The sequence below is a fragment of the Parambassis ranga genome, chromosome 13, assembly GCF_900634625.1.
Source record: "Parambassis ranga chromosome 13, fParRan2.1, whole genome shotgun sequence".
In the NCBI taxonomy this organism is placed as follows: Eukaryota; Metazoa; Chordata; class Actinopteri; family Ambassidae; genus Parambassis; species Parambassis ranga.
The window spans coordinates 8,244,555-8,269,962 of NC_041033.1; the positions used below are offsets into that span (position 1 = coordinate 8,244,555).

Here is a 25,408-nt window from a genome sequence, read left to right on the forward strand (position 1 = left end):
CACACGCACACACACACACACAATGGTGCCTCAGTCACTCTGAGTGGAGATTCAGGGCAGCAGAGCAAACTGGCTTGCTGCCTCCGGGGCACAGTCGCTCCCTTGGAGCTGTCTGTGATAGTATGAGGAGATTATGGGAGACTAAATTGACTGGAGATGCTGTGAGGTGCTCACAGTACGTCGGACTCATACATTCAGCAGAGGCCAGGAGGTGTAAGTTGTTATCTCGAATGGCTGTGATTTCAGCTCCTACAACCTCAGTGACAGACACATTCAGACTCTCATACTCATTTTATACAAGATAAAAGTAAGAAAACGTGGCAAATGGTCACAGTACCATGTCTGATTTTTTTTTTTTTTTTTTAAACACCTGAATCAATCCAAAAAATGGATGCTCCCGGGGCAATGAGAAGTCTTCACTTCCAGCTAATCGGACAATATTGCGCCTAATCTTCCTCCTCTGTTAGAGTTTCTTTCACACACACACACACAGACATGCGAGCACTCACAAGTAGTACATCCATATACACAAAGTACAGACGTAAGCAATTTCACCTACACACACAGAAACATAAAAGGTCCACCAGCACACGTGGCCTTGCACACACACACACACTCCGAGACTAAACTAATGTGAGAGGAAAGTGAGGCACATAATCTGACAGGCAAAAGATAGCCTGGATTTTGGTATACTCATAACAGAAGTCAGATGTGGATGATTAAGGTGACTCAGACAGGCCCAGGCTTTCAGCCCAGTGAGAACTTCTAAAATGTATTTAGCACCTATATTCTCCCAGGTGCCTCACACATACTCTTCTTTAAGTACCTAAGTATTAAAAGGAGACAGAGGCAGTATAGCTCCATCGTCGAAATGAGTAGCAGTAAGTAATTTTTGGGGTCAAACTAAGGTACCTTAGTGATGATATGAGTAGTGCTTAAAGGCTTAGCTTCACATCCTCATTTGCTATTACCAAGACTGAAGGCATTGTAACAGATATCCACATAATTAAAACATCTGAAGAATTTATGTGCTCCAACAGTCTTATAAACTCTGGGTCAGAACCTGAAATATGTCATAAGCACATCTCTGCTGGTCCCTACATGGCAAGAGTAGCAATAGATTATTATGAGCAGGGGTTTATAGAATGAGGGACTGAACTTTGTTTCCTTAGCTTAGGAACCACAAACAGTGTCTCTGTGTGAGTGACAGTGGTTGAGAATAGAAAGGCTGAATGAATCTCTTGAGGGCGATTCTGGAGGTGCTTGGAGAACTCCCAGTAGGTCTATGAGGGTCATTTACTCAGAAGTGGCAGCACTTTGCTATCCCTGTATATAAATGTAAGTCTTTTATGACTCCATTTCATCTACCTTTAACCAATATTTAAAGGCTACTTCATTATCCTGGGTGAGTTGGTTCACAGGGTCAGTTAATGTAGTTCCAAATTAATGACAGAAAGAGATAGAAGGGGTGAATGAGAGAGAGCAGGTTATCTGTCCATCCTTCCCTCACTTTGTTAGGATGGGGTTCAGGAGTTAAGGTGAGTTTCAGTTCAACCATCATCCGGGGTCGAGTCTTCAGGGGTGGACGAGTCCTCAGCAAAGTCATCCGTCGAACCACTCTTGTGGATGCGGCCATCGCTACGCATGCTGTGGAAAGTCTTGCGGAAAGCTTCCATCATCGAGTGTGCCAGCTTCTTGGCCTCCAGCTTGTTCTCACACTCCACAGCGTGGCAGTCCATCTGGAAGGACAGGTCATCGTTGATCTCCCGGTAGATCCAGGCAAATATGTTGGGTCTGATGCTGTGGTCGGCTGTGCAGTAGGCGATGCGCGCCACCTGGTAGGTGTCCATGGTTACTGAGGCCTCGCCACGCTCATCCAAGTGGTGAAGACGCACTTGGAAGGGCCGGATCTCTAGTAGAGAGTTGCTACCGTGGCAGGTGCCCTGCTGCTGGGCCAGGGCCCGGCGATCCACCAAACCCACCACCGCTGACTCTGTACAGCCAGACAAGAACTGGGTCCCAGAGATTGTCACCTTGCCCAGGTAGGTAACCTGCAGCAAATGAGACAAACAGATGGAATTAGCCTACACAGAGCAAATGATAAGAAATACATCACTTTGCTTTTACATAAAAATGGAGAGGACGTTGTGGTTTTGTATTATCTTAGTAAAAAGCATGAACAATAAAACTAATAAAACAGTGGGCAAAGAATGAAGCCTTGAGGAACACCATAAATCAATGTCATAAGAAAAAGATTATTCATCAGTTCAGTAAACAATTAATCTGCAGATGCTGATGAAGAATGGTCACTTCTAAACAGCCTCTAACCTCTTCAAACATTAACTGTGAAAAGCAAAAGTAGACCCACTTTAATGTGGAATTCACCTCAGGCGATTCAATATTAGCAAATTAAAAAATAATTTTTCACAGCAGAATAATGAATTCTACGTTAAGTGTACGTCTTAATTAACTTTAAAAGCAGCCTCCGAGTCTTTCTGTGCAGCCAACAGTCATGATGAGATTCTTCTAATTTCGTGTTGTAACTTTGTTGACATGCTGCAGGCTGTATGCATGTTATTTCACAAAGCAGAGGGGGGAAAAAATCACTACATTGAGCTGTGGCTGCAACAAGAACCATAGAATACCATAGTAATGACACTGCATACCAGGAGAGCGATAGACTGAGGAGATGGGGAGGCATAAGCAGAGAGAGAGAGAGAGAGAGAGAGAGAGAGAGAGAGCTAAGAAGTGAACAAAGTCGTTTTCTTTGGGAGTGTGTCCAACTCAAGTGCGGCCCAGGAATAATGGCTGACTTGTGCACTTCTCTACATGCTGTTCTTTATGGTTTTATAAAAATACACAGAGGAGTCTGCTATGAGCCAAACATTCAAAGACTTTTCACTCCTGTCTGTGTTTATTCAGGGGCTGGGGAATACTCTGAAGTACTAAGAGTTCATTACAGCTGGCTACAAATAACATGAGTGCCATGGTGAATGGGAATTCTAAAGGAAAGATGTGTATCATTTATATCAACATATACAAAAACATGTGGTATGCATGTACGGCTTGATGCACATCTCCCTAAAACAAAACCAGACTGTTATCTTGATAAGACTAGAAATGTAAGTTAACTATTATATGTAAGTCATTACTTACGTTTTATTATTCTGATAATGGTAAAGGCTATCGGATACCAGTACAGATAATGACACAAAGCAGAGGCCCAGGTCCAGATCCTGACTGCCTCTTTTTTCTTCACAAGGTTTATTTAGTCTACAACCATCACGTCTACCTCATTGTCTGATTTTAACTTAATGGAGCTTTTTACCATAAGCATGGAGAGCAATCAGCCAGCCGCACAGCCTCAAGGTAAGAGAGGCAGTTACTATAATGTTAGGCAGATGCAGCATCTACCATCAAACTACAAAACTCTACAAGCTTTGTAAAGAGATGAGTAGAGTGCCACAGTCCCATCCTCTAAAATCCTTGTAGTTCCAAAGGGATCCTGTTCCTATATAATATGAGAGTGTGTAAATTATATATTAGGCAGCAATAAATGGCAAGCAATGAAAATATGACAATTCATTCAATTTTTTCATGTATTTTGTGATTAAAAACGTGGAGTTTCTCACAGGCCAGAACAATCAGTTTATGGAATCCTTTGGGTTAGCAATGAGGCCAAATGCTAATTATATGGGAGCAAGACTCAAAGACAATAATAATAAATAAATATACAGCTGACAATAATACAGTCATTGTAAAGCCTGGTTAACAACAAGATAAGCTAGCCAATCAGCCATATGTCTAAATGACACAGATGTCAGTGTCAGGTGTATGCGTTAAGTATGGAGTTGAAATCAAATGAAACATTTAGGCTGGAGTCATTACAGAAAATATAATATATTATATATTATATATTATACTATATCTTGTAAAAATGTATGAAAATAAAGAGTTTTTTTCCTCCACATATATCGCCAGATTTGGGCTTAATTCGTTCAAAGTTTGTCCAAAGAGCAGAGTTTATATCCTCAATATTTGAACAAACACCTGCATCCCTCCACTGTGATGAATTAGCCCCTTTTCACTGACTACTCCACAACACACCATCATTCCCCGGCTCAGGAAGACATCCAGGCAGCATGAGCAGCTGCCTCCTCATGCCTGGTTTTCATTAGTGGTGAGCACGGGGTGGGACATCCAGCCTTCACACCGGATCCATCACTCAGCTGAGTACCACAGGTCTGTAGGAACAGCCTGGAGGCTGGGCGGTTTTGATAGCCAACCACACTGACACCCTCTTGCAGCCAAAAGGCGGTCAGTCAAATCAGAATACTGCGCCAAGATACATCAAGCATCCACACCGTGCTGTTTGTATGTCAAACAGCAATAAAGAGTCATTATAGGCTTGTTTTCTCTGCGTCTCCTATTTTGATATTGAGTTACTTGTTTAAACTGTGATTGTTTTCGTTGATTGCTTGCTTCCTAGTTACATGAAGTCTGCTGGCTGTGCCAAGTTTGACTCAAGGCCAAAACAGAAAAAAGGTAGTTAATGTTCTCTTTCAATCTACACATGTCATGGTTTGGATCTGCCTGCTTTAACAACTTGGGTCAAAGAATCAGGAGTGGTTGGTAGACAGGCAGTACAATATACAGCTAACATTATGTCACCAATATGATTTAAAACAACTATATACAACTGTTCATTATGTACCAATATTATGCTGTATAAACAAAGGCATAAATGTGCTGCATAAACTGAATTTTGACCAAAGTAAATATCTGACTTTGTCCAAACCCATCATTACTGACTGGCTTTAAACTTCACAGTAATCAGAAGAATGAAAGAAGCTTCCTCTGATTAACCTCAGGTGGTGTTAGACAAAACAATAAGAAGGTCAAGAAATAAGAAGGGAGAGCCAGACTGGAAAACAAAAAATATATTTCTCAGTTTAAGAACAAGATCAGGTTGCGGACATTAAGTAATATGAGCACTTTCATTAATCAAGTAAATGTGCGCGATATACCCACAGAAGAAAGAGGAAGACATAGACACGCTGGATCATCAAAGCAGCCACTTCCTTATCTTTAAACAGGCCAGGCTAAGTATTACAAGATGAACTTGTATGAGACTGGTGTGTGTGCGCGTGTGTGTGTACAGAAAGATAAGCGAGGAGTGTGTGAGGTGAAGAGGTCACCAGACTGAGCAAACATTACGCTTTTTGTTTCTTTAGAGTCCAAACCAAACATCCAACTTGAGAGGAAATTGTTACATTGCTCAAACAGAAATTCTAAGAACACAACTCAATAAGGCAGTCTATAATAACAAAATACACCAGTAAACATATGAATGTGCATGCTTTTCTAGTTTGCACATGATTCACTCATTTAAGCTGCACTGAGTCTTTTTACAGCTGGTGTTAAAAATGTGGTCTGTGGGTGAATATAGCATCTGCATAAGAAAAAGCTCAATGTCCATTTACTGTGCGTGTATTTCATTAATGAGATGTTTTTTTTTTTGCTTAGAAATATTGAGGTAATTAAACTTTAAAAGAGTTTAGAAACAGGATTTTGGCCACAACACAAATGTCATCACCTGAGCCAGAAGTACAGCTTCCTGAATAATGGACAGATAGATAATTTTGTCCCCTGGGACTGATTCTGTCTGAGACAGGAGTGTAGTATTCCAGAGATGGAAAAACTAGACAAGTGCCATTACAATAAAAAAAAAACACAAATTTATGATCACATATATTTTGTTCCTTCGGGCTATGAATCACAGAAGACAAGACTGGATTCTGGTTGACGTTAATACCTTCAGTAAATCCTTTGTGGTACAAATTTATTTAACCATCTGAAAAGTCATTGGAAAATGCTAAAAATATGTGGAAAGTGTACGAACATTTGGTCTATTTATCATCATCATTTATTATCTTCAACCAATCACATCACTGACACGTGACGTAGGAGAGCACAGAGGAGGAGACACCTTATCCATTGTGGAAATCCTTTAGCCTGATGTACCCTATTAAACCTCACAGAAAGGACGGACAGTCACCGTCTGTCACATGGTTACCTTCAACCAATCAGATTAGCTGATCACTGACAATACAAAAGAACATCCCCTTCAGCTGTGGTCATATTTAAAACATGTCTCTGTAACAGCCAGTAGGCTTGCTGCCTCACAGGATGTTGATTGGTTTACAGCTTGATTGACACATGGCCGGAATTTTATTTTCAGCTTCATTACAAATAAAGCATAAAATAAGTTTTCCTCAAGGTGGCCGCATGCACCCACCGTCCTCACTGGAACGACTGAATAAAGACGTTACCACAAAAGAATGTTAAACAAAACAAAACATTTGGTCTGAAGGCAAACAGTTAGGAACATGGTTTCTGCAGGCTAAAATAAGCCAGATGATCATACGAAAATTAGAAGCACACATTTTAAGGTCTTAACATCTGACACCAGCTGAACGCCTGACTTAAATATGAGGAAGCACACGTGGTTCTGTGCACACATCTGACCTAAGTCAAGTTAGTGTGTGTATCAAGATGGCTTCCAAAGGTACAAATCACGAGTTATGATTGGAACAATGAAGAGACATGCTGACTCGAATGACTGTAAATTCAGCAGACAGAGAGGAGACATGATTCACGCTGGACGGAGCAGAAATGAGCTGCTTTCAGGATCTGCAAGCCAAGGAATAGAGGCCAGCCTCTGTGTGTGTGTGTGTGTGTGCGAAGCTCTATCTACACATCAGACTCTGGATAAAATTGATACATCAATCCATCCATCTCTCAGACCAGAACACATCTGCTGTCCTCCACTCTGGCAGCCTGCTCACCAATCGTCTCAGTGCTGGCAAGAAGTCAGGGAGGCAGGCAGTTTAAATCATTCCAGAGATCTGCAGTCCCCCCCCCCCTTTGTTTCAACTTTCCATGTGTTTCTTCTACACTGTCTCTTTTTCTTCCTCCTCTCTTCTCACTCTCTTTCACCCATTCGTCTGTTTTTTTCTCCCCCTCTCTATCCTCACATCCCCTCTTTTATATACCATCAGGATGAAAACACTGATTCCATGTGACGCAATATGGAGACAGAAATAAAGATCAGACCTTGGAGGCTGTGAGGGAGGACAGAAAAACAGGCGGGCTGAAAAAAAAAACAAGCTTATGTGAACCTGAACTGTAAACTATGCACTGAAAAGCTGCTGAAGACAATGTATACCTGCTTTGTAGAAGAGAGGAAAACAAAGAAAGGCAGTGAGAATGTTTGTGAGTGTGACAGAGAGGGGTGGAGCGTAGTTAAACATTTGCATGTGTGGTGAGACATGTGGTCACTATTACTGCCTCTTGTTTTATGGTGGGTATTGTCCTCTTCTACTTTCTCACTCTCTCAGTCATGCTACCACCTGAAAAGTAAAGGTCACTTCATGAAGTGAGGCCACTGCAGTCTGTAGGACAGTTTTTAGTAGCTTATGGAGGAAGACAGTGAGAAAAAGTCACATTTTTACAGTTAGAACATTGATACCATTCATATATGTGTATGTAAACAGGAAGCTCGCCAACTTAAAAACACAGTTTTTTAAAGTTATATGTCCTTTGTGGGAGGGTCATGCATCTTTGATGAGGAACAGGTACAAATTAACTGGAGGAGATACTGGAAAGCTCTTGGTCATGTTGCCTTTGTACAGAATGAACAATGAGATATGGTGTGTTGACTGAGTAGCCACATACTATAACATAAAGATTGTTGTATTCTCATGACATCATAAAAGACAAAGAGGTGGAGCATTGGTACATGATGTGGTACCAAGCTGCGGTTCCCCATGTGGCCTCTAGGGCTTCAAAAGTTTTCCTAATTTTACACAAAAATAAATAAGTTTACAGCCTTGTACACATATTTAACATAGATGTTGTATAATTATGGAAGGGACTGCTTTGAATTACAGGCAGGCACCTTCTTACAGCACAAGCTTCCTGTTTCTGAAACCGCCCCCCTTCCTAGCTCCGCCCATATTCTACCTCTTGACAACAAACAGTCAAAAGTCAAAGGTCTGAGAGACATGTATAATGATGATCAGGAATGTTGTGCAAACATGGACAGTGTATGATGACTTTACATCCGTGCCAACACATTCAGTGTTCTAACACTGTGTTGTGTGTTTAAAAGCCACAATTGTGGAATGCAATAAACAAACAGACTGAAACGTGAGAAGAGAGAGGTGAAGTTATAAACAGATGGAGACTAACTGAATGAAAAAAAAAGACAGAAGACAGTGAGGGATACACAGAGGGAGACAGAAAAAACATCCGCAGCCCAGCAAGTGAGCTGGTGGGAAGAGACAGGAAGGTCCCGGTCAACTCGCACACACAACACACTCACACATACAGGCATGCCTGTGTGTGTGTGAGGTGTGGAGCTGGGGCAGCTGCTGCTGCTGGAGCCACAGCTGGTTCAGTTATCAGCAGAGAGAGAGAGAGACTGAACAGATGAGAAGAAAAGAAGGGGCGGTTTGGGAAAAAGGAGGAACGAGGAGCAGTCAGTGAGGAGATACCTGTCCCAGAGGAGACGCTGTGGGAACAAGGAGAGGGAAGAAGAACAAAGCCAAGATGACAGGGAGAGAGGCTGAGACCAGAACAAGGAGGCAGTTGTTGTAGAAAGCAGTTCAGAGTGGGTCTGGGAACAGAGTGTGATGTTAAGGTACAAACAGTCAGCAACACTTCTGGAACCTGTCGTCTCAGTTAAAGAAACTTTACTCAGAATCTGGTCCAAGGGCAAACAGATGGTACAGACAAAACATGCAGTCTGTTGTTGACTACACAACTACACACACACACAGTCGCATTTTTTCCTTCCAAATTATTATTATATTCTTTCCAAATGGCAAGAGATAACAAGTCAGTGTGGACATACAACTGTTTTTGTTCATACTTAAAGAGTTTATCATTTGGAAACATGTCAGGTTTGTATCTGGCAGTGGTGATTTGATGCAGGCTGGTAAGGGGTTAACAAAAACTTACCGTAATTTTACTGGTGAAAACAGAAAAATTCCTCATTTTAACAGGAGTTTATTTATCTTGAGGAACTACCACCACCTGCTCCTAATGCTAAGCTAGGCTAATAGCTAGACTGTAGGGCCAAGTGAGTAAATGTCATCTTCAAAATATCAGTAAAGCTTACTGTCCCACTCTGCACACATCTGGGTTTTCTTTATAAAAACAAAAAACAAAAGTATCAACCATAATTACCCTCCAGTTATTAAAATCTGCTCCGAATTATCTCCTTAATACCTAACATCATTTGCAGGCTATTTGTTGAAATGTCACTGGAATAAAGACATTTACTCCCACACCATCATCTCATACTGTATGCGCTAAAGATAAAACAAACCCGCCCCAGTGTCGGTGGAGGAGGTTATCCTGGCGTCCTCCCTCCACCAGCCCGTGTCTGGATCTCCCAACAACATGACTGGGAATGCACTGCTTGGGAATGCAGCATTCCAAAAGGAGGTTGTTAACATTCCTCTAAACTTATTGAATCAGCACAGTACAGCTGGCTCTGCTTGTCACGGCATGCAAAGATGGATGAGTTTTTTTTTAAGTGCACAGTGTGTATAAGTGTTTGCGTTGTGAGGTAAAGGTGTGTGTCAGTACAAAACAGAGTCTGAGTGTTTCAGGGTCCAGACAGGAGCACCTCAGTGTATATGAAAGGAAAGCTTTCACAGTCACACCCCCTTTCCATGCCACCGACTGCAGCCTCACTATATGAGAGCTATACATAAACTTTTCACTCTAATCACACTGATGCTACACAGTATAATAATTTCACTGGATAAATCTGCAATGCACATGTGAAACTGTGTTCGAAACTCTTTACCAGCATGCAATTTGACCATTAAAACACATACAGTACTAACTGCTGTACACAACATGTCTTTGTGTGCATCAGGAGTCTGGGTGCATCAGAACCCTAATGTGTGCAGCTTCAGACTCCTCTGTCCTCCCTCGCCTACAAACACTGGCATTCAAATCACTTTTCAGTTGCAGATATATAGCCTTTACATTCAGGTACACTGAACGTAACCAGCACAACATTGCCTAAGCTGAAGAATTGACTGCAGTTTGACAACATTACAGGCTACACTGGATTTATATGCCAAATCTGATTGTGCTGACTACATCAAAATCTAGCATCCTAATATTTTGTCAATAATGCATTGACGCTTGCAATGATTTGTATCAAGAGTAGTATTTCAGATACCGATACAAGTTTGCGAGATACAAAGTGCAACAGTCAGAGATGAGAAAGTGATGATGATTTAAGACAACGTCTGGTCTCTCTATGCAGACAATGCAGCGTTTTATTTGAGAACAGCCAAAAAGCCTGGGTCAAACAGTGGATCAGAGGGAAGAGCTGAACCGTGGCCCGGGCTGGCTGGTCTGCTGATTAGCAGCAGTGCCAGCAGAGACAACGCACTTGTTAACCTGAACCAGAATGCAGACTGCCTCTTCACTCCTCCCACCCACTTCTCTTTCCAAAGAAGCACACACTAAATTATGTTTGTCATCATTTCTGTTTGGCCCTATTTCTTTGCCACATGTGGGGACCTCCAGACAAAAAACTTTACACACATAGCATCTAGTTTTTGACTACACAACACAAAAGCCACTTTTAAACTGAAACATCTGGTGTATTAGCTGGAAACACATTACAGGTACTATCTGACGCGTGACAAAGAGCATTCTCCAGGAGTGTTCGCACATGATCACACATGACACATTAAGATAAAAACAGTTCTGTGCTGTCGTAATCTATAAATACTCATACACATCACACATTAATGCAAGGGTTCAGTGCACACAGATTCCACATGGGAGTGGCAGCACCGGTCATCTCAACCCGCAGGCTGCTAATCATCCAGATGTCATCACTGTGCGTTCTGTTCTCTGACAGTACGTCCAGCACTCTAACTGACATCAGAATACCAAGTACACCGAGACAAAAACGTCTCTCTGCCTCACAGATTAGATAAAGGCATGGCGGGGCCAGTCTGTCCTGCATGCGCTGCGACTGTGATGTCAGTGAGGGCGAATCACACACTATTGTTAGCCGGGTTCACAGAGGTAGCAGAGGCAGTGGTTTAACTGATGATTGATCATTTGATCTAGGAAAGCTTCTGCATTATAAGGGAGATAGGTCTCTTCTTTTAAAATGTCAAACTATGCAACATCAGAATTTAAAACCGAAGCTGATAAATGAAATTTGCAGGTAGAGGAGAAGACTGATACCCCTCTTAAATTCATACACTAGTACGAACTTATGATTTGTGAGTCTTCAAACTTTCCGAATTTGATCTCCAACTTCTGGGGGCGTAACTATTAAAGTAGAAACTTGAAAATTCCACTTCACATGGAACATATAAGTATATTCCCACACAGAGGATGTGTGGGACTCTAATTCAAAATGACATGAAATTAAATTAAATATCATTTTTAGCAGCATTTTGGCAACGGGTATTTCTTATGAAAGATTGGTAAATGGGTTTGACTTGACATTTATGGTAATATTCCTACAGACTCTCACAGTTACAAATGTAATGTGGACATGATTCTGACACGCATGGTATCCATAAGGGGCCACGGGCAAAAGACATATTTTAAACACTAATTTGAGGTCAGGGCCAGACAACCTGCCTGAACAAATACATTCAAACACAACAAAATCATGGAGAAGAAGCCAATTTCACCCTTGCCGTGGAGTGTGACTATGGAACTGACACGGCTGGAAAGTGCACTGAACACATTTTCTCAATGGATGTGAAGTGGACTGCTTGGACAGCAGCAGCCTGGAAGGCAGGGCAATGAGAGGTGGCCTTTCATCCCAGCTAGCTGTTAGCTTTGGCAGGAGGACAGCAGCCCTCAGCCAGCCTTCCTGCTTGAAAAATGGAAGCTCAACTAAGGGCTCGAAGAAGATGGAGTGAGGGAGAATTGGGTGAGAAATAACAGAGAGGGACTATAAAACACACACCGAGCATAATAAATGATATCATATTGTATTGAAGCATATACAAGCCAAGCAGGAAGGATGGCAAGGAGTCCAAAAAGACTAATGTTTCCTCATATTTGAAAAGACAATACTGTTGCTCTGAGGAGTAACAGTGGATGCAAAAGTGCCAGAGCAGGTGGGCAGACAGATATGCAGACAGGCAGGTAGTGACTCAGACAGGAAGTTACACAAGCCAACAGATGCAGGCAGCGGCGGCAGATAGACTTGCATAAAAGGAGGTTTCAGACAGATGAGGGAAATGATTTTGTCTGTGTATGCGGCTGGTATTCAGCTGAAAAGATGTAGTGGTATCTATGGCAACCTGGCTTTGGCATTCTCAGTAATGCTGGAAAAAAAAGCAGGAGTACAGACGAGGAGCAGGCAGCAAGTGGATGCTGGGATTCACACAAGACAGAGGGAGACACCAAGTCCAGCCGGGGGCAGCATTCACCTAGGCGATATATCAATATTTATCCTTTATTATAGCAGTGAGCACCAATGGGATGAAACAAGCGGCTGCTGTGTGTCACTGCTGAAAAAGAGACATCATCAGGCAGCTGAGTTTGGACGAACAGCTGGACAGATCTGGACGCTTGGTAATGCCATCTGACAATCAGCATCATCCAAGTTGCTTGGCAGTTAATCACAATGCAAAAAACACTGACACATGACTGGTAATTAAAAGCAATGAATGAGTTGTGAAATTAAGTATGACGCACTAAACAGCGGGATGCTGGTGAGTCAGTAACCTCCGACACAACCGTGACTCCATGTAGAATCTAGCTGAGAGCTAGGTTGTGTTGACACTGAGGTTCAGTAGCTTCTATAAGGTGATCAAACAGAGGTGGGCCATTCATATCATCATATCGAAGATGGCCAAGCTTTCAAATATAAATACATAAAATATATGAAAGCAGTAGTCGGAGTAGCGACAGGTCTTGGTGAGGGTGGGCTTAAAAAGAACAGTGGATGATCTGCGGAGCCTTAAAAAATGGCCACTGTAATATAAATAAGGCTGTTTGATTCAGGTAAAGCTGCTCAGAATAAAACTATAAAGCCGGAAATGAGTGCAATAATTCTCCTTTAAAGACAAAGAATGTTCTGTTCTCCTCCTAATTCACTGGATAAAAGAGGATTTTTGAATTCCAAAGCATTAGTTCTCTATTTCATATATCACAATGCCATTTCAGATTAAATAGCTTCTAAAATAACTTAAAAAAAAGAAAAAAAGAAAAAGAAGGGCCACCTGCAGCTGATGTTATACCACTAAACGTCCTGCTGGTTAGCTTGTTTGCTTTATGTGTCCTCCTGCAGCCAGACCAAACTTCTCTGCTCTGCCAGTGAAAAAAGCTTCGGACTGACTTTCACTTCACGTTAAATTTGAACTTCAGGAACTTTTGACTCAGCACTCGCAGCCTGTTGTCGCCTTGGGAAAGGTTTTTTTTCATGAGGACATGAATGCAGAGGAGTGTTACTGTCTGCTTCCATCAACAAGATACACAAACATCAACAACAAGCACGAGGGACTGTGCGTTCCACAAGAGTGCTTCTTGGCAATAATTTCAGGAGGGAATTATTTTTTCCCCCCTTTTTCAAAGCAGCTGCCCGATACGAACAGTTTGTTTTAGTTTGGTCAAGTTGGAAATTCCTCCGACGTGCTTGTTAATGACACGGACCAAAAACAACACAAACCTCATACCCACACGCAGCAACTTGGAAGCTGTCTTACAAGTGCCCACAGTTGTCTCTGTTTATTTGTCTTGCTTACACTGCTGTGGCACACAGCAGCCAAATACACAGAAACACACTGATTTACTTGGTTTGAGAGCATTATGCATAATAACAGAGCGTGGCTGCTATTTTAATCTGTAGCCATGTTTGTTTTTTTGTTTTGAGGACAGAGAAAGGAGAAAAAGCTGCAAAGTCCAGTGGCGCTACATCTGACACTTAGCAGAGCCAGAGAGGAAAACAAAGACACATGTACAAACATATTATAGGAGGTGACTCAAGACACAAAAACTTCCAAAAACTCTTGGGGTGAATTCATTAAAAGTTGCGTGACCAAAAAAAAGAAAGGCATAAACACTTGGATTATAACTCTGGTAATGCTATTACAAATTTAGTGTTGGGGACCAGAGCTGGATTTGAAGGATTATTAGGCTCATGTGATCCTACCTTGTATCCAGCATGGGTCCTGCTCTTTGTGAGCGGTGTGGTGGAGCAGAGCTCGATGGCCTCAGGCTCGTGAAAGATCACCGTGGGCAACGGCTCCTTCCTCAGTGTCAGCACGTTTAGCTTGGTCTTCAGCATGGTCTGAAAGTGCTGATGGAGAAAAACAACAACAGGAAACTTAATATCTGTACCAAGCAGCTATAGTTCCCTAGACAACAACGCTGGAGGCTTGGAAAACTGCACAAACATCAACATTTTAGAGTTTCTGTCATCTGAAGGTGTGTAATACAGAATTAGATGTCACCAAGTTGAAGTCTGAGTATACAGTATATAGGTATAAAGGTACGTGACACATACATAAAAACTGCTGTGTTTTGGTCTATTGACGCATGTGACGTATGAAATCCAGGATCCATTCAGACTACACAATCCCTATGGTGAAAACGTGAGACTTGGTGAGAGGTTTATTGTGCTCCGAGTGCAACGTGAGGAGCAGATGAAGGTAGCTCTGCCCTCTCTGTCTGAGCCATCAAGACAAGAAAAGGCTGCCTGTCTCATATACTGCAGTCCACCGCCAATGTTTCCTGAAGCCGAGCAGAACCACATGGTCGATCTGGCCCCCGTACGTCGTACCCTGTGGAATTTTTCTGGGCTTCCTCGAAAACAGTCGAGACAAAACCCGAGCAGCTAATGAAATCAGGACATTCATGACTGTGAAAAAGGCAGGTCTATGCCTGTGGCATGTCTGCTGGGCAAAGGTGGCAGTTATATAAGACCATCTAGCTCTGGCAATCTGTCAAACACATCCTGAAAAGAATTTGAGACCTCCTCTGGAATATTTTTAATGCCAGATTGTTTGCAGTTCTGTTTAAACTGACCAGAGACAAACCTACATTTTCTTTACTGAAGTCAGTGAAATAAATGTAACAAGATTGCCACAGAGGACTTATAAGGTCACTATATAAAGGATCCAAATTTACTGTATGTTATTCTTTCTCAGCTTTCCCATCAACCTCCTGCTACAGAGGGGTGAAGTGGTTCAAAGACTGTACTTTGGAAAAATAATGTAAGGAAACATGTCTATACATGCAAAAGATGGAATTTTCTGTCACACACAGTGTGACACAAATCAGTATCAGACTGGAAACGCATAGACTAAACAATCATGCTAGCTTTAACTGAACAGACCGTGAAGCAGTCATAACGCAACATGATGGTAATATGACTGGAATAGGGGTAAACTGTGTTGCTGTGCTGCAAGTAAGAGTATTTTTATATGTTTAACCCTTAATATACCACATTGAAAATGTTTAACATACATATGTTTGGTAGCTTTTTTTCAGCACATTCTCACCTATATGATCTGATCATTGTTTTTTAACTTTAACCCAAAAACAAACAAAAATCACCAAATTTGAATGGAAAAAAATACTACTGATGACAATAATAAAATCACAAAAATGCTCAATGAACTGTTTTAAAACTTGAAATAGTAACATGATCTGGTCACACCGGCGTGATCAGGGACCCATTCTAAACACCAACTATACAAACAAATGCAAGTATAGATTCATAAACTAACAACCTATATGTTCATAGCTGCATGATGTCATGCAAATTCAGGGTTCACCTAAATTACTACTATGTCTGCAAATGAGTCATCTATGGGCCATCAATGAGTGCTCTGCATCAGTGGTATGATTTCATAGCCACCCATCTTTTAACATACATGTTGCATCATTACACAGAAATGAGTGCACATATCTTGGGTTTTTAAAACACACGTAGACCTAATAAACAAAGGTATGAATTCCTTTTATCTAGAAATAGATGTGCTGCTTTTGTTTAAATCACTTTCAATGTCAATGGCACTGGGTTGAAAGCAGCAGCACGGAGGCCACTGACTACATCTTTGAGTTCAGTAAAAACTCAACACTGGATGAATGATGTGTGAGTGCTGTTTGAACTCAGATGACACGCTGTGCCAGAAATTAGCATGTCCGTCTGGGTGTCACGTCTACATGGCTGATATGAGCTGGAGCTGAACCTGTGACCACTGCAGAGTTGTTTGACCTTGGACTGAATGCTGATTGTACCCATTTTCACTCAAGACAAAAGCCAGATGTGAGTGTGTTTGTCGCGCTCCACAGAATTTAGCTCAACTGACCTTAACTTCAAAGAGATGCAGGAAAGTTTGGAGTAGAAAATGTGTCCTGCTACAAAAAAAAAATCACCTGCATGTTTCCAAAAAGAAAAAAAAAAACATAATGTGAGTACAGATCATTTTTCAAATGCTCCCACTCTTTTTTTTCTGCACGGTTTGGAACTTCAAAGCTGTTTTCCACCTTGGACTGCACAAAGCCTATTTTTTTTAAGCAACACATGGCCAATATTTTCAGGCGATGAAAACAGCCAATGCTGCCAATACAGGCGATAATCAATCTTCACTGTTACCATAGTGAAGCCAAGTAGGACATCTTCAATTCACTTCAAGAAACAAGTTTGGTGTTCACTTTCTAAATGCAACACCCCTGCTTCAGCTGTTCCTTCATTATTTATGTCCAGTAACATTAATCTGGGATTGAGCATGGCAGGCTGTAAGAAGTAAGATAAGGATTTAAAAAAAAAAGAAAAGGCACAGATAAAGAAGAAAAGGAGAAAAAGGAAGATGGAGTAATGAAAGTAAAGCCACATGTGTGTAAACGCTCGCTGACCTCCGCGTCAGCACTTTACAGCTTCCTGACAGCGGCTCGCATTCCTGTGGTTGGCTCCAGTATACGGCACAAGAGGGGGCGGGAGAATGGGGTGGAGAGGGAGAGCAGAGGAGGGCAACCTGTGGTGGGCTTCCCGACTCCTCCACCACCTCCCACCAGGAGTAAAAGGCCTGAGTGGAGGGCTGCTCATGGAATAACACTCAAATTGAATTCACAATATTTTCACTACATTTGAATGTTTTTTTTTTATTATTTCTCAAGTCCCCACAGTGTCCTCATGAAGTTACTGCTGTTATTGATTCTATTTTTGACTCCACCATCACACCACCAGTGTGGACTGCTAGGTTATTTTTGAGGCGTCAAACGTCCAAGTCTGCTGCCACAAGAAACAACAATGGTCCTCTTTCAGAATTACAGCACTGTGCCAACTATCCCATACAGTAACATATACTGACAAGGCAGCTTGGACACAAACACACACAGTCACACACAAATTTAGTGAGTACATGGACATCATCGATGGCCCACAGCCATCCTTTAAAGACAAAATTTACATGAAGCTGACCCTCACAACTGGTCGCCATCCATAAGGAAACCAACTGTGCCCAAACAGAAGACAAACAACACAAAGATAACACCTTCTATTAGATTATAATCTGATCATTAGAAACGTGTCACAAAACAGGGGAGCAGTGACCAGGATTATTTTGGTATGTTCCAACGAGAAAATTCCTGGAACTACATAAAAACATTGTTCCTCAAATAGCAACACTTCTTTATTTCAAGAAAAAATGAAAAAATGTCTGACCTAATCATTTTTGATTGTGGTTTTTACTTCCACTATTTAGAATTGGCTTACATAGCAAAATGACATTAATGCTAAAAGCATCGAAACTGACTCACATCTGCCTGTACTCATGTGATTACTTTGTATTAATAGAGTAAAAAAAAATTCCAGTAAAAAGGAACATGGCTGAAAGCTGCCAGAAGTCCTACAGTGTGACTTTACAACAACAATTCGGTTATTTATATTTTATGGCTCTTTGGTCTCATATAATATGTATTTACCTAAAATAAGTGCTTCCAATAAACTTTAATACTTGAAGCTCGCCTAACTTTTTTTTTCTTAAGGAAATACTAAAAATGATTACTACTAAAACTCTGGTTGACAACCGAGGTCAAGTTTGGATGTTATTCAGACAGAATCATTGCTGCTTCCAGCCTGCTCTGCAAGTCTGACTACTGCTGTGAGCGCCATCAAGACAAGTGCACATTTTTCATAGAGTCTCTACTGTTAAATAATTGTTCATTTTAATGGTGCAAATTCAGGTGAGCGCTTGAAGAAGAAATCAAGTTTTCAGGGTGAGTGTCTGTGCAGTTTGCCTTCTGCAGTGATGAGCTTAACAGGTCACAGATGGTAAGTTAACTGTCTTGGCCCCCCCTGAGGCAGCATTCTTACAGGAGAGGGGTTCTCAGGTCAATATCCCCGTAAGACACAGCACAACAGGGTGAAAACAGGCCCTCAGCCACACCCACTGAGACACACAAAGTCAGGGATCATGACAAAAAGTAACGAAAACAGCTGGAAAGAATGTTAAGAAGCCAACAGAAGCCAAGTGGATAGATGTCAGTGTCCAAAAGCATGATAATCGGAAAAAACACACCCCTCAGGATACCCAGCTGGTTATTGGTTCATTCTAAAAAACTTCACTATCTTTAGAACGCAGACCTTCAGGACCAGAGCAGCTTGTTGACACATGAGTCTGCATTGGAAGCACACACACACCAACACAAAGACACACATGGTACACAGCAAAGCTGTGCACCAGCTGTTTGTGGGGTGTTGGCAAAAAAACAAGCAGGACATCAGAGTTTACTGTCAGATCATCTGTTCTGCAGCTCATCTTTTACATTTCAAAAGAAAAAAAACAAGTGCTGAGGATCAGAATCATTTGACTGTGGAGTCGGGTGATTTGTCCACCAGAAGCAATTTCAGCTCATATTAAGACCATAGCTTCTTGATTTTGGGGATGAATTTTTGTTGGGCTGGACCCAAACATATAAAATCTGACACTTCTGGTTCCTCAGAGGATGGCCATGATTCATTTACAAATTCTTCTTGATGTAACCTGCATTGCTTAAATGATCACTGGCACGTCTTCTTCTTCTTCTCTGCTCTTTTTTTTTCTGGCACTTTTCTGTTTTCCACCACTTGTCGATGAGTGGAATAAAACCACTGTGACAAGAATGTGTATGCGACACACACATGAAAACGCTGTCTTATTGTGCAATGAGCAGCCCAACACTGCACAGCGTTCATTTAAAACAGGAGAAAAACCTTCTGCTTACAACAGACATCAAAACAACATCACCACATCCGATTCAGAAAAATGTTGCCAATGAGTGAGGATAAAATATTTTCCTTTGGTTAAGTAAACAGGACATAAGCTAAAGTTACACATCAAATGAATTGTTCATGAATTTGCTCTTCAGAATGGGGTCAGTCTAACCAACAAACCTCCTCTTTCCAAACAATGACTTTATTCCGAAAACTTCCAAAACTCTGGACTCCATCTCGCCTTTGTACCTCAGACACCCTTTATACACACAAACACATCCTTCCTGCTGTAAACCTATTGTAGGAGTCATGACCAGGTAGTGCATTATTTCATAAAGCCCAATGTTGGATGCTTCACTCCAGTCCTCTGCATGGTAAAGACTGGGTAGTTTAACTTTCTAGGCTGTCCCTCTTTGTGTTTACAGCCTCCCCCTCTGATCCTGCGACAGTTTACAAGAGGAAATATGTCAGAACAAGCTTAGTCTACTGTGGGAGGTCCCTACACGGAGGAGAGCCTGTTTTTCTCACTTGTGATTGGAGCGCTTGGCCCTGTGGGAGGGAGGAGGCTGATGATCAGATGCTGGGATTGGTGGGTAACTTCAGTAGGAGGAAGTGGGTATTAAAGCACCCTAAAATCAGAGCCCGAGGGTGGCAGTAAAACCATCAACAAGTCTTTGACGTAAACAAAGAGCCCACCGCAGCACCAGGACCCAAATACATGAGCCGCTGTAAAGAAGATGGGCAGTTTAATAGTACATGTAGTTTTATTCACCTACATGTAGTAAACGGAGTGCAGGGTCAGACATCTGTTCAGCCCTTTGCCTAATCACAAACATTCAACAGAAAGTTTTCTGCTAGCGTAACCTACTATATATGTTGTATTACTGGCAAATCGCACCCATTTTTGTGCCTTTTCAAAGCTGGATCTTATCACTCCTTTAATGTGTGTATGACTGTTGGATTAATCCCATTCATCATTCTTTTACACAACCACAAGTCAATGGATTAGTGGATTTATTAGTAGATAACACTGACTGACACAACTGACACAAAAGTCCTCTAGTTAGCAGCTCATCCAGATTTGGGGACATCTAGTTATGCAGCAACTGACAAATGACCAAATATGTTTTTGAAAAATGTAATTATACTGTGACAGGAATATTCCAATTAACATAAACAGGAAATTATCCATCAAAGCCGAATGTTTTTACAACAAGGAAACATTTGCTGACTCAAAAATTAGAAGAAAAATAGGAAGAGAATCGTGTGAGAACCAGTCTGCATGTGAAATCTTTTTGCCACCAAGACCACACTCTAAGCAGCATAACTGTGGTGACAAAGCAGACAGAGAGACATAAACGTTAAAGTAATGCTGGTGGAGATGGTTAGAAGTTAAGGTGCACAGACAGGACACTGTGTTTAAACTCGGTCAGCTATTTCTGCTAGACTGTCATGTCCCCATCTTTTCCTCTGCCCCGTTTGTCAGTGTCACACACATTAAAGTGTCAAGAGTTGAAACCACGGCTAAAGAAAGAACTGCTGACAGAGGAAAACAGCATGTCTGGTAGTCCTAGGGATAATCAAAAAGGAAGGATAGTGCTGTGTGTGTTTGTATGCCTAACCTGCCTGCTAACATACATATGTAAGCATGTATGCATGTGTGGTTACTCAACCCCAGCATGTTGTGCAATCCATTGTTGAACTAACGTGGCCTCTTGCTGAGGAGGAATAGCCCCCTGAAACTGACTGAGGGATGTGGTCAGCGAGAGGCAGGGATGATGGGGAAATGGGCACAGAGGGAGGGTGAGAGCAAAAAAAGGGTTATGCAGCATATACTCGGTTGATTGCCACTACAGTGCCGAGTAACTCTCGCCACGACCTGCATCCCTCCCCACCCCCCACACCTCCATCTATTATCTCTTTTTTCCCGCTTTTCTTCCAGTCTGAGCAAGAGAGACAAAAATGCAGCAAGACACTGCTAAGCGTTGCTATGGCAACAGGACAGCACAAGTGAGAACAATATGGACGGATGCCATGGTGAATAAAAACAACAAAACACCAGATAATAAGCAATGGTGAATCCTGCATCAGCTAACAGAGATTCAGCTGTATAAACTCAACCATCACCGACTCGAAGGAGGTGAAGGATAGGATGGTGTTGCTATGGTTACAAAGCAGGAAACAGCCAAGTATTGCTTTTCATCCTACATTATAACCACTGTTCACTTTTTATACTATTATTTATATATATATACTATTATTTTAAAGGCTTTATAAAGTGCAAGTCCACACAGTTCTTAAAGACGCATGGTACAGAAAAAACAAGTTCTTCTGCAAAATCATCCATCAACACTGCTATTGAAAGTTTTATGGTTTAAAAATAGACATGTGCCAAACTCTTTAGCACAGCTGGTCTGCAGGAGGTAGGCAAGGATGAGCCAACACTGGTTATTAAAGGCAAAATATCTTTAAACATTCCATTTCCCACAATGCAACTCAGCAGCCTCTGCTATCTAGCTGACATGAGAACTCTAGATATGCTAACTTTCCATATCTTAGGAAGCTGCAAGTTATCTGATTTCTGGGTCATAATTACAGCATGAATGATAATGTAAACTCTTCTAGTGTAGTTATATGGACCCCTACATGTATTGTAGCATTAATTCCCTTTACTAATTCATGCCTGCTGTGTGTAAAAACAAGGTTTCTGCTTAAAGTGTGTGTGAGAGAGAACCCTACTGATTTATCTGTAACAAGTTTCTACAATCCAAGAGAATGCATTGTAATGTAGATGCATGCTCTTCATCTCTGTTGGGTTTTGCAGTAGGTAGTGACAGTAGTCAAAGGTTTTTAGGAGTCTGTAAACAGTCATGTGGTAGGCAGAACTGACCAAATTTTGTACACAGTTTGGAGGACTATAAGTGTGGATCAGGTGGGGGTGAAGTCATAAAAAATGAATTTAAAACAGACTGTGATATTCAATATAAGTTATTATCATTATTACTGAGTAAGAGCAGAAAGAGGTTGTGTGAAAATACTTTTAGTAGAGGCAAAACTGATTTAACATCATGCGTTCATGGAATTCTGCAGTCTGGTATTTCTAAAGAACAGACCGTTGCTATGTAGAACAGACTGTTGCTATGGAAGGAGTTCTGATCACTTGGGAGGACCACACCCAATCTGCTAAATTAAAACATTACGTTATGTTATTACTTTCAATGTAAATATCATCAGTATCATTATCATTAAAACAAAGCCCACATCACCGACTGGTAGCGTTAATTTTACAGCATATTTGCCCCAAAAATATGGAAAATACCATCGCAAGGTACCATACTAGATGCAAAAGAGTGAGCTACATATTAAAGTCAAACGCCAAATATATAATAATAACTTTATTTTAAATATATGTTATATGTATCAATCAATCACATACTGTAACAGCTCTATGTAAAGAAGAGTAACATTTCTGATACCACAGATGAACATAAATAAATAACTAGCTTGCCTACTATAATAACAGTTTACCGACTTAATAATATAACAACAGAATTCTACACGCTACGATCTGGAACGCAGTTGCTAAGCGACACATCACAGCGGTTCTCTAACCAGTTCCAGCATGGTTTTGTTTAAAATAAGTAAAGCACAGGTGTGTGTGTGTGTGTTTCAGGGCCCCTAACACCACATCTGACTGAAGGAACCAACGGATCGCTCTCGGTTTTAATAATTCCTGATTCCATCTTCTTGATGCCTGAGCAGAAGTGGTGATTGTGCAAGTTCACTTGGCAGGGAGACCGCTATGGGATTAGAATCCTGCCATAATTTGGAACTGAAAGAAAATGTTCTGAAACCTTAAAAGTTAGTGTTTAAAGTCAGGCTTTAAATGTTGTCCTTGCTGTTTTTCTAAGTTAGAGTTTAAGTGTTAAGAGTTGGAGAGCACTGTTCTGACACCACATTAGTTTGCAATAAAGTTTTAAAACTTTGTAAAATGAGATCGAAAAAACTGCTGAGTGCATGTTTGCAAAAAAGTTCTGAAACCTTGACAGTTGAGTTTTGAACATTTTTTCTACAAACATCATTTTGAGAGAACAGTGCCAACATTGAAACTGAAAATGTTGAACTTGAAAAACAGCAAGGGTGCAAGGAGAGGTTTGTATCACTGAGAATGTGAGGGTGAAACTCTGTAATAAGCATGTTGGACGTATGAAAAATACTAAATTATGTTTATGTGAGATTCAAAACATTTTTTAGTCTTTCAAAAAAAAATCAAGATTTAAAAATTTTAATTTCAGACATGCAAAAAAAAGTTCAAACGCTGACTTTCAAGGTTTCAAAACGTTTTCTTTCAGTTTCAAATTATGGCAGGATTCTAATCCCATATTCTGCAGGCCGACATCTGGAGAGCATTATGTCTGCAGGAGACGTGAAGCCAGGGTCGGTGCACGGTTTACCCCTGCAGATCAAACTACGTGTCATTAACGGCGTTTATTATTGTTATTATTAGTATTATTATTAGTTTAATGCATCCAACATGATGCTTTTTAGCGAGACTGATGAAACCTGCACACTGATGTGGAAGTTAAAACAGTGACAACGGGAGGAGGAGGAGGAGGAGGCCTCCTGTGTGAAGGTAGAGCTGGATCAGGCCTGTGGGCCATGCGAAGACATTTTAAAACTGGATCATGCATGTGTCTGACGTTTTAGGAAGAAAAAAAAAATCACCAGCGGTGGATTAGCACAGGAATGCAGCGGAGGAGCAGACTGTTGCCCCCGGCTTGCGTAACGTGAAACGGTGCGTTTAAACGCAGCATTAAACGTGTATCTTTGCAGAGATGAGCAGAAAGTGTTCGTTCAAATAGACATTTCTAGTCCGCTGCTGACATCCAGGTGAAGAAAACATCTGTAGCTGTTTACAAGCTGCTTAGCGAGTATCCACAGGCTGGAGCCAGGCTCAGCGCGGCGGCTTTCAGCAGCTCTCACCCCGGCTGAAGCGTTTGCTGACTGCTGCCCTGTCTACAAAGAGCATCTCTCGCAGCGCCGTGTCCTACCTGCAATCGCTCCGACGCGGGTTGCCACATATTAGCAGAATCAGAGGCTCTCCGTCTTTACAACAGCTGCTTCTCTTTTCGTAGTCCGGCTCACATCTGTTCGCTTTCACAGCTCGCCTCTCTGTCCTCCTTCAATCTGGACTGCTCGGTAATGAAGGATGTGTTTGCTCCGCCTGGCTGTAGTTTTCGCACTCGCCACCAGGTGGAGGTACCTGCTTTCTTTGCCCTAACTTGCTGCTGCTTTCAAGTGCTGTAGGAAATCCAACCTCTAGCAAAAAAAATGCCCAGGAATGGTAGTAGGAAAAGAGACTGCGCAGTGAAAAGTCACTTCCTGTGTCTGTGCCACAGACCAGCATGGGATCAGTCATCAGTCACAGAGGCACAGGGGGAACATGCAAATTCCAAACAGAAAGGCCCCAGCTGGCAGCAGGTTCAAACCAGAAGCCTTGTTACTGGGAGGCCACAGTGCTAACCACAAATACTGCTGCCCAGTATTTGTCTTAAGTTGGTCAAATGATCAGATCAACAGTCATCCATGCACGCACCATGTTATCCTTCTTCTTCTTAAACTAATGAGCAACATATAGTGTTTTGCAGGAAACAGAGGTATGCATGTGCATATGCAAAGCAAGCTACCTATTACGGTGCATGATGTGCAAGCAGTCCCCTGGTATCTTTAATAAGGCTGTCTTACCTGCTTATTTGGAAATATGCATGGAATGAATGGATAGAAAGGATCATTAACATTAATAGTAACTGGTGTGAGTGGTTAATATGGAAATCCACCTTGACTTTTCAGCTGCACTGAGTTTGTCAATGATGAGTACCTTTTTTTAGCTCAACACCAAAAGCATCATGATATTCAAGATCATTATGAACAAATGACTTCAAGGCCTCAGCAGAGTTCCATCCAGACCAGAGTGGCCAGCCAGAGCAGGAATGCAGTTTAAATGGAAATGATCATATAAAAACCAAATATAAATGGCATGGCATAATTTCAGTGGCTGGCAGCCATAAAAACGTGGTTAGTATAAAGCTTTATTTCTCATTATTCTCAAAGGCAGCCAAGGACAAAGAATGTCCT

The 25,408-nt window shown here is 41.5% G+C and overlaps 1 protein-coding gene across 1 annotated transcript; it reads right to left on the reverse strand.

The window, feature by feature from the left end:
* Positions 1 to 346: 346 nt before the first annotated feature.
* On the reverse strand, positions 347 to 24,483 carry pid1 (phosphotyrosine interaction domain containing 1). Its single transcript, XM_028420636.1, has 3 exons — positions 24,325 to 24,483; positions 14,225 to 14,371; positions 347 to 2,051 (listed from the first exon to the last, which is right to left on the reverse strand). The coding sequence occupies exons 1-3, from the start codon at positions 24,352 to 24,354 to the stop codon at positions 1,551 to 1,553; spliced, it is 678 nt and encodes a 225-aa protein (XP_028276437.1). The 5' UTR covers positions 24,355 to 24,483; the 3' UTR covers positions 347 to 1,550.
* Positions 24,484 to 25,408: the final 925 nt, after the last annotated feature.

What these genes read in the sequence shown, in the direction of transcription:
- pid1 (XM_028420636.1), bottom strand. Translation starts at nt 24,354, where the DNA reads ATGTGGCAACCCGCGTCGGAGCGATTGCAG. An exon ending in CCGCGTCGGAGCGATTGCAG is followed by an intron (nt 14,372 to 24,324) that starts GTAGGACACGGC and finishes TTTCTCCATCAG; the next exon opens with CACTTTCAGACCATGCTGAA. An exon ending in GGACCCATGCTGGATACAAG is followed by an intron (nt 2,052 to 14,224) that starts GTAGGATCACAT and finishes CATTTGCTGCAG; the next exon opens with GTTACCTACCTGGGCAAGGT.